The sequence below is a fragment of the Lycium ferocissimum genome, chromosome 6 (genome assembly GCF_029784015.1).
Source record: "Lycium ferocissimum isolate CSIRO_LF1 chromosome 6, AGI_CSIRO_Lferr_CH_V1, whole genome shotgun sequence".
Taxonomy (NCBI): Eukaryota; Viridiplantae; Streptophyta; class Magnoliopsida; order Solanales; family Solanaceae; genus Lycium; species Lycium ferocissimum.
Window position 1 is genome coordinate 52,036,566 of NC_081347.1, and position 10,734 is coordinate 52,047,299.

Consider the following 10,734-nt stretch of genomic DNA (forward strand, 5'->3'; position numbering starts at 1 on the left):
AAACAATTTACCATTTGGCATTGAAAAAAATGGGTAGAATTTTTTTAAAGCCACATGACCTTTTTTTAATTAAAAAATAAGATAAATGATTTAAAATAAAATTCCGTTAGCGAAAATGGTATATTTGCACTATTTATGTAAGGGTAGAGACATATTTACACTATTTTGTAACGGTAAGGGTATATATACAACACTTTTTAAATGGGGGTACACCTCCTCTAAATTCCAAAATTGAGGGGTATATTTGCACCTTTGCCCTTTGCAATTTAATCTAGGCATTTGCTACCACCTTATTATAGATGAAAAAAGGGAATAACACAATTCAATGGATAAAATTTTATGAAGTTAAAAAGGGAGATGAATGCGAAGTACACTGCTAATTTTAGAAAAACTTCATTCCTACAGAAAAAACACATTAGACTTATATCATCAACATTAATTAGGGAAACTCCTCGTACAATAGAAAAAATACCTAATATATATATATATATATATATATATATATATATATATATATATATATATATATATATACATATGAGTTTTGCTAACCTACGACATAACGATTGTAGATTAGAATTGTACTCACTTTTTGATTCTCTAAAATACCCCTGACACCTCATTAAAATGTAAAATTTCAGGGACTTTTTTGTCTTTTCATCCTCACCCAATTTTCCTTCTTCCCCATTTTCCACCCTTCTCTACCTCTCTGGATATCCAATTACAGATTCAACCCATTTTCCTAATTCTAGTTTCCTTCTTGATAAACTGAAAATGGCATTCTAAAATTGAGATTCACTCAACTATTTGATCAATACTCTCAAGGGTATGTATTTTTTAGAAAATCCAACTCAATCATCCTTCATTTTTTACTTTTCACGCTCTTGCTGAATATTTATTCTCTTCTCATGTATAGAGACGGATGCAGTTCAATTTTAATTCTCCTACACAAGTTTATTTTCTCCGTGCACTTTTATTTGTTCACTTTTGACTTTTCATGTTCTTTAAGAAATTTTTCATATTCTTTAAGAATTAACAAATCCTATGTGGATATATGTCATAGTACTGAATATTTATTCTCTTCTCATGTATACACGTGTGCACTTCAATTTTAATTCTCCGATACATATTTATTTCCTCCGTGCACTTTTACTTGTTCACTTTTGACTTTTTACGTTCTTGCTGAATATTTATTCTGTTCTCATGTATACATGTATGCACTTTAATTTTAATTATCCGACACATATTTATTTTCTCCGTGCACTTTTACTTATTCACTTTTGACTTTTCACGTTATTTAAGACTTAATAAAAAGAAGTATTCCCACCATCCCATATTTCTTGGCCACATTATATTTTCTTCTCATGTGTACACGTATGCACTTCAATGTTAATTCTCCGACACATTTATTTCCTCTGTGCACTTTACTTGTTCACTTTTGACTTTTCACGTTCTTGTTAAATATTTATTCTCTTCTCATGTATAGACTTATGCAGTTCAATTTTAATTCTCCTACACAAATTTATTTCCTCCGTGCACTTTTACTTGTTCACTTTTGACTTTTCACGTTCTTTAAGAATTAATAAATCCCACGTGGATATATGTCATAATCGAATATTTATTCTCTTCTCATGTATACACGTGTGCACCTCAATTTTAATTCTCCGACACATATTTATTTCCTCCGTGCACTTTTACTTGTTCAATTTTGACTTTTCACGTTCTTGCTGAATATTTATTTTCTTCTCATGTATACATGTATGCACTTCAATTTTAATTATCTGACACATATTTATTTCCTCCGTGCACTTTTAGGTGTTCAGTTTTGACTTTTCACGTTATTTAAGAATTAATAAATGAAGTACTCCCTTCGTCCCATATTTCTTGGCCACATTACTTGATTTTTTAGGTTCTTTAAGAGTTAATAAATGAAGTACTCTCTTCAACCCATATTACTTGGCCACATTAATATACTCGACTTTTCACGTTCTTTAAGAATTAATAAAAATGGAGTACTCCCTTCGTCCAATATTATTTGGCCACATTACTAAAAATATATGTCTATTTTTCTATTCTATATTTTTCTTCTTCTTCTTCTTCTTCTTCTTCTTCTTCTTCTTCTTCTTATATATAAACGCCCAAGGTGGACGAACACAACAACAATAAGTTGTACAAAAAGCAACTGAAATTATACTCTAAGTAGGGACTAACATGTGTACATTTTAGAAGTTGACCATTAATTCTACGTCTTGTGTGTTTACTTTTTAAGTCCCTGCAGGTCCGCAATATCTTAATTATCCTTTCATTTCCTTCATTTGGCATGTACTCCCTCTGTCTCAATTTAAGTGTCTACGTTTGACTAGACATAAAGTTTAAGAAATAAAGATAGACTTTCAAATCTTGTGGTTCTAAATTAAAAATGTGTATAATATAATAAAATATAATATAATAAAATATCCTTTGAATCTTGTGATTATAAACTTGACATGTAAGATATTTGAATTGTCAACTTACTAAATATAAAAAGAGGCAGACATAACTAAAATAAGATAAATTTTAACAACAATTGAGAAATTAAGGGGAAAAATAAGATGAAAAGAAAAAAAATATAGAGACTCACTAAGGAGAATCGCGGTATCCTTTGCATATAAAGACTAACTAAATTGAGTAACCAAATTAATCATGTTGGGCTTTGTGCATCGCACAGATATAGTTTGCTAGTATATATATATATATATATATAAACTCCTACTTAAATGAATAGCAATCAATGAACATTTATGGGTTCCGATAATGATTTCAAATTAATACAAATAATCTGAATTCATAATCAAATATTTATAAAAATATTCGATGAATATTTTAATATATATCATAATATATGAGCAAAAGCTATTAGGTTTTCACAAACCTGTAGTTAATACACTAGATCCGCCAGTGAGGATGACTGAAAAGACAGACACAGAAGACTGAAGAGGTAAATAAACTTAGACACGTAATTCTATTATTTTATCAAGTTTACTAATTTCCTATAAGTACAACTTGTGAAGCTATGTTGTGCACTATTGTTGCTGCGAGAGACCAAACGTTGGAAAAAGTTGGAAGACAGAACACTGACAAGCTAGTAGTCTATGCATCTGATCAAACCCATTTTTCTTTCCAAAAGGCTGTTAAGATTTCAGGGATAACACCTGAAAATTTTCGTGCTATTGTAACAACAAAGGCTACTGAGTTTGCTCTATGCCCAGAATCACTAAGTGCAACAATCCAAGAAGATATAAAAGTTGGATTAATACCCTTGTTCTTGTGTGCAACTATTGGAACTACTTCAACAACTGTTGTTGATCCATTGAAGTCACTTTGTGAAATTGCTAAAGAATATAGAATTTGGGTACATGTTGATGCTGCCTATGCAGGAAGTCCATGCATTTGCCCTGAATTTCAACATTTTCTTGATGGTGTTGAAAATGCAAACTCTTTCAGGTATCGTACTTTATTTTTAAGGTTATTACTCCTACTGGGTGATTACTGCATTTATTTTTAAGTGATCTCATTTTATGTTGTCAAGGGGGTCGTTTGCTTGGTGGTTAGAAAGTGAATTATTCATATATTAAAATAAGCATAATTAGTACTCCTACATGTTTGGTAGCATCTTACACTAATAGAAAAAGAGGGTTTTCCCACCGACATTCAGTGAGAAATTTGTGCTATAAAACATGATTTTCCCACCTTATTCCTGCCGAACAATCTCACTGGAAAAATGCATGGTGAGAAACAGGTTCCCATTGAAATCTTTGAAAAAAATTCATAATTTTTTCATGTAAAAATTATACTCCCTCCGTTTCAATTTATGTGAACCCATTTGACTGGGCATGGAGTTTAAGAAAATAGAGAAGACTTTTAAACTTGTGGTGTTAAATGAGTCACATATATTTTGTGTGGCTATAAATCATTGCATAAAGGTAAATTGTTTCCAAATATAGAAAGAGGTCATTCTTTTTGGCACGGACTAATAAGGAAATAGGTTCACATAAATTGAAACAGAGGGAGTACTATTTATTGTTTTCCCACCAACATTCAGTGGGAATAGCCATTGAAAAATTTTCAGTAGGAAAATAGTGATTTTTTAGTAGTGTTAGTTGCTATTTATAAAACTCAACACACCAAGTATGTTTTTGGTTGCCAGTTCACAATCTCACATAAATAAAACATGTATAAGTTATGAGTCAGTTTATGTATTAATTTATGCCGGATAGAAGATGGATTGACTAATATATGAATTAGTAATACATGAATAATTAAATCCTGCGAAACTAATCCCTGCATTATTAAAACTTACATAACTCTTTAACCAGTAACCAAACGACCTCTCAGTGTATAAAAATTAAACTTCTTTAATATTTTATTGATGGTGTTGAAAAACTTGCTCTTACAGCCTTAATGCATACAAATGGTTATTCTCCATCTTGGATTGTTGCTGCCTTTGGGTGAAAGATCCATTATCTCTTACAAAAGCCTTGTCAACAACACCTGAATGCTTAAGAAACAAAGCCACCGAATCCCAACAAGTGGTTGATTATAAAGATTGGCAAATTACTTTAAGTCGCAGGTTCAGATCATTGTAAGTTGTGGCTTGCGTTACGAAGTTATGGTATAGCCAACCTCAGAAATTTCATAAGAAGTCATATAAAAATGGCTAAATATTTAGGACTTGTAGCAATGGATGAAATGTTCGAGATTCTGGCTCCTGGAAATTTCTCTATGGTGTGTTTTAGGGTATCACCATTAGCACTTCAGATAAAGACTAAAATTCTTGGTGAAGACCAAGTGAACAAGTTCAACGCAGAGCTTTTAGAGTCCATATCTGGTAATATACACAGACTCATGCATTGGTGGGAGGAGTTTACATGATCCGTTTCGTCATTGGTGCACCTCTGACTGACTATCAACATATTGTGATGGCTTGGGAAGTTATTTGTAACCATACGAATGCCATGCTAGACGTCAAATCAACAAAGACAATTCAATGATATATAATCTTTTCATCATATCTTTCTCTTCTATGATCCGTCATTTTCATCATGTGTGCTTTTTCACACAATGTTTTCTTTTACCTCGTAAGAGATTTTCATCATGTGTGCTTTTTCACACAATGTTTTCTTTTACCTCGTAAGAGATTTTTCATTTTTGAAAAATGATTTTCTTTAGCCGAGGGTTTATCAAAAACAGCCTCTACCCCACAAAGATAGGGGTAAGTTTTAATTACACCGCACATTCCCCAGACTTCACCTGTGGGATCACACTACTATCTTCTTGTTGTAAGAGATTTATTATTTCTGCCTGTTAGGGTTCGTTTAATTAGTTTATGTCTAGTTATTTGGAAATTGTAATGTATAACACTGTAAGGATTGCAATACGAGGAATAATAATATTAGTGTAAGGATCGTATTTCAGTGAATTATAATAAATGGATTGTTATATAGAGATTCCTAATTTAACAACATTTTTGTGTTCAGATAGATACAAAGATCAACACGTGCCCATTCGACCTACTCTTATTATGCCCACCAACCCAACCTCTCACACCTCTTTACTGAGACATCTATGCTTAGCCTCTTCACATGCTCAAATCATCTCAGCCTCATGTCCCTCATCTTGTCCACCAAAAGGCGTTTTGGTGGTACCTTCTTATCACACAATGGGACTCTCATGATTGAACTTTGTAATGGTTTTTAGATTCTGAATAAACTTCCTCTTTAAAACCAACAACAAAAAGAATCCACACTGGGAATAAGTCCAAACTCTGTTTCGCATTAATGAGAATAAAGAAATTAAGAATTGAAGTAAGTTATCAGGGCGGGTAACTTAAACATCTATTATAAATATATAAGGATTCAAAATCCATAACTAATTTCTTGCAATACAAGTTCATCATCACTCTGTTCTTCCCTAGTAGGTGAAGGAATATCTTCTGGATCTCTTTTGGGCCTTACCCACCTACCATAAGAATTACACTCTAACCCCTTGTGGGCCAATTGGTACCAACAAGTAGGAATTCTCAACACATCTACAAGCATATCACAAGCCTTATTCACTAGAGCCACATCCCTTTTAGCATTAGACCTAAAGGTTGAACTAGTACTAACAAAACCATCTACTAAATGAAGGTATGTCTCAAGCATATGAATCCCTATGAAATTAAACCCTCTTTTCAAATAAGGTGAAGACCTAACATCAAGCTTCAATTCAGCACCAACATGTGTGTAAATCCACTCTAATGACCCGGTAAAATCGTCGAATTTTTGTAAACTTTCATTCAGAACTATTCCAGGCATTCGAGGGACTAAATCTTGTTTCACTGTAACGCGTAAAATTTTGACTCCCATTTGGTAAAGCTCGTCTCGAAATGCAATATTTCCAACTCTTGGGGATGCAAATGAAATAACACTAATTGGAAGTTTTGGAAAATTTGCTGCTGATTCATAAGCATTTAAGAGAGCAAGTGCACCCCCTAGGCTATGTCCTGTTATTGTGAGGCTAACTTCTTCTCCTTTGCTTTTGTAAAAATCCACCAATGATTTCAATTCTTTCATGACTTGTTCTGAGGCACTTGATTTGTTGTATCTAGTTGAATCACTCTTAGATGTGTAAATACTAAGAAAACCATGTTCAACTTTTGAGTCCATATGCCCAATTGGCTCTAATTTCCTCTGCATATTTTCGTACCATTCTGAAGGTGTCACAGTGCCTCTCCATGCCACAACAACGTCTCTCCTCCCAATTCGTCGCGATTCTTCGTCGTCACTCACCGCCACAAAACCAATCCAATTTGAATCTTTGCTCCATGTATATGTCAATCTTGATCTTTCAAGCCATTGAGGCATATCAATGTGTGACATAGCATAGATGTACTTGGTAACTTTGTATCCACTCTTGCTAAGGCCTAACTTGTCAAACAATTTGTGACTATTGTACATGCAACTTCCACAATACTCCGAGAATGAGTCGAAATCTAATGCATCATAAGTTGCTTGAGCAAATTCACCATATTTGACGATTTCACGACGAAGCAATGGGTGGAGTGGATCAAGAAGACCTTCCCATTCTTGAACACCATGAATGTCGCGCCATCGATCAGATATATCCTCTTTAGGGGACATGGTAGGTGTGTTGGCCTTGTCTTCATGAATGTTTAAAGTGTTCCAATTAGACTCATGAGTACTAGGAGGATTAATCTTTTGGTATGGTTTTTGAATGTTTAGAAGGTTTGACAATGTTTCACCAAGTCTATTTGATTTCTTTGAGGTTTTAACATCTTGGTAGGCATAGACCATAGGAACTCTATTTTTGTTTAGTTGGTGGTTGTGTTGGTGGATATGTGTGGCAAGGAGGTGGTGGGGGTGGTGGATTGCTTTCATGGTGGCTTGAAAATACGGAGGAAATCTAAATGAGAATTGTGATCTAATTGTGGTAGGAACTTGGATTTATTATAGTAATATTTATATGATGTGGGGTGGTCGGAAATTGTCAAAGAAAGAAAAAGAGGATTTTTCAATATTCAAAAGGATTTTTCAATATTCAAAAGGGAGCAGCCATTTTGAGTGTTTGACTCACTTATTTAATTTCAGATCGACAGCCATAATTATCACGCGTGAGATAAGAAGAACGGAGTCTTTCGGTGTAAGAGACTCATAGCTTGTTTGAGTAAGTTTTCAAAATTTATTTATTTTGGAAAATATTTTATATCCGTAGTAGTTTTTGAAAAAAATATTTTGAAAAGTACCAGTTTGTGTTTGATTAATTAACTTGAAAATACTTTTGTCACTATTTTGCAGTAATTAGTGCTGGTCAATATAAGATATCAAAGGCGCTTCTGGAAAACAAAAAAGCTATTTTTTAACTTCTGACAATTTATGCTACTACTCAAAAACACTCATTATTTTCTTAAAGTTTGGCTAGACGGCTTAATTTTTAAATAAGCACTTTAATGACAATTTAGCTTCCTAGAAGTTTGGTCTAACAAGCTATTCAAGTATTCGTTCAATACATAAGAGTTAGACCACATGTAATGTAAGTCAAAATATTTGTACTTACGAACATTTTAACTATTTGAATACTAAAACGGTTAAACTCTCTAAATAATGTTCTTTTGCCTCAATTTATTTGGCACACTTTTCTTTTTTATCCATTCATAAAAAATCATCTTTCTATATTAAAAAATATTTTAATTTTAAAAAAATTTGTTTTACCTTTAATGAGAAGATTTCTAGACACGCAAATATTTAAGACTTATTTGACCAAAAATAATAGTCCTCAATTTTTTTCTTAAACTCTATTCTCAATCAAACGGGATCACATAAATTGGAATGGAGTGTTAGATGTTTTAACAACCGAGTACTATTTTAGAATATGAATCATCTAAATCCTAGTTATATGTATTTTCATATTGATGGGATGGATAAGATTCATACACTTTTAACTAGCAGAGATTTTAGGTTCGAGTCTTGAGTATGAGAAAAATCCTATAAAACATAATAAGTAAATAACAACATAAACATTTAATTTTTTAGGTACGAATAGGGTAGATCAATTTCTTTACATTCAAACAAAACAATTAAATGTAGTAATATACTTCTTCCACTTTTTTTTTTTTTTACTTGTTCAGGTTTTATTTTGTACTTTTCTTAAGAAATTATTGATTAAGTGTTTATTTGACTCATTTTTGTTATTATAGTACTTTGAAAATCTAAATTTGACTACTAATATTTCAATTAGTTCTAGAAAGTGATTACCCAGTGGTAAGAATAAAGTTAAAAAAAAAAAAAAAAAAACAAGTAAATTGCTTTCAATTTGCTAAAGTAAATAAGTAAAAAAAAAAAAAAATCTCTTTTTTAATATACTTAACAAGTAAATAAAAAACGTAGATTACTAAATTTATTTTTCCAAGAAATCAGTCAAATGAATATTAAATCCAAACTCTCTTATGTATAGAATGCTCAAGCACATCTTTATATATGTGTTCTCTTCACATTCACGTGTGACAAAATACATCATACCTTAGTTTGGCTGAGAGAAAAAAACGTGTTTAGCCGAAATCAGCAAGGGTAGTGCTCTTCATGTGCTGCTGCTGCTGCCTTTAATCAAACTTTGACAATGACTTTTGTACTTTGTTAGGCTTGTCTTAATAGCGGCCGATTTAGATCAGACGTAACCGGTTCACAAATTTCACCAAGTCCTGTTCAAATTTCTGCATATAGGGATTGCAAGCGGTGAGGGACGGTGTGGCTGATAGGCAAAATCTGTCTAAATCCACAAAAACTTCAAGTAGTAATTGCACGGTTTGCTCTTTCTTTAATTGTTGGCCTTCAAATGGACTAGTCTTTATTTTTTACCTTTCAAAATCGAACTTACGCTTAGGGGCATAAGTTCTTTAATGGTGGGGGCATAACTTGTGGATATTATGATGTGTAACTTACGCCCCTCTAAGCTTAAGTTCGATTTTGAACAATAAAAATTAAACACGAGCCCATTTAATTTGAAGGCCAGCACAAAATAGGGGCAAAAGTGCAGATAACCCAAACTTCAACCTACCCAGCATCGGCCTTCATAACATAATTTGATGGTTTCAACCAAACACCAGTGTACGGGGCAAATTCGTAGACACCAAGTGGACGTATCAAAAGGTGACATGTGGAGATTGTGACATGTCATATTCGAGTCAACAAGCGAGGGGCTTCGAGAAAGCATACGACATTCCAGAGAAGTAATTTGTTAACCGTTACGGAGACAGAAGCTATAAAGGGCCCAGACAAGAATGTCATCTCACCGGTCAAACGTCATTCAATGTACAACCGTTACAAGAAGACTTTGTACCTTCCACGGAATAGTAATAAGCATTATTTCTCTCTTTATTGCTCATTATTACTATGGCATTAATTTGTATTATTGATGGGAGCATAATTCATGGAATGTGTACCCCTTAGCCCAAGTATAAATAGGATCTATCTATTCATTATAAGGACACGAAATCCAAGAGTTATACACGACATACATTTCACACTTGCATTGTTCTTAGGTTTCTTTAATATCCTAATTCGGATCCAACAAGCACCAAATTAGTTGCTTGTTCGGAGCCACCAGTTCAAAGTTACATCAAGGCTCAGGCTATTCATAACTTTTTACATTGCTTATACTTCGTTCATATCAATTTTAATTACAAATTACATTACTTTTCTGGTCACTTTGGTCCACGTGCCCTTGACCACAAACACAAATTCAACTGAACTGTTTTCCACGTAAATAGTTTGGAGCCCATCGTGGGGCCAGGATAACTGTGGTATCATTGTGACCCTATTAATAATACTTATTTAGATCTTGCTGCTAGATTCGATTTCTGTAGATATGACGATCACTACTGACGACCAAACTCATCTCACTACCGGGAACAACGATGGAGCAACTACCCTAAAAAACGGTCTAAATCGACAGTTTATAGAGGAAACAACACCTACTAACGAAACCCCCAAAGAAGCGATGCAGATCGTGAGGGAGCAACAGTGGTCAATGATGAAGGAGATGAAATTCATGAGGAAAACTATCTCAACACTTTCTGGTAGCCCAAACGCCAGAGTTATGAGGCCCGTAGGAACACCACCAACATCATCTGTCGGAAACAATACACCAGTGGAGACCGAATGGAGGGTAGAACCATTAGGAATGGAGACGCATACGGGG

General features: G+C 33.5%; 1 protein-coding gene across 1 annotated transcript; it reads right to left on the reverse strand.

Moving 5' to 3' along the window:
- Nucleotides 1–5,861: 5,861 nt before the first annotated feature.
- Nucleotides 5,862–7,494, reverse strand: LOC132059792 (phospholipase A1-Igamma1, chloroplastic). The gene has a single exon (XM_059452575.1). The coding sequence runs from the start codon at nt 7,416–7,418 to the stop codon at nt 5,895–5,897; it is 1,524 nt and encodes a 507-aa protein (XP_059308558.1). The 5' UTR covers nt 7,419–7,494; the 3' UTR covers nt 5,862–5,894.
- Nucleotides 7,495–10,734: the final 3,240 nt, after the last annotated feature.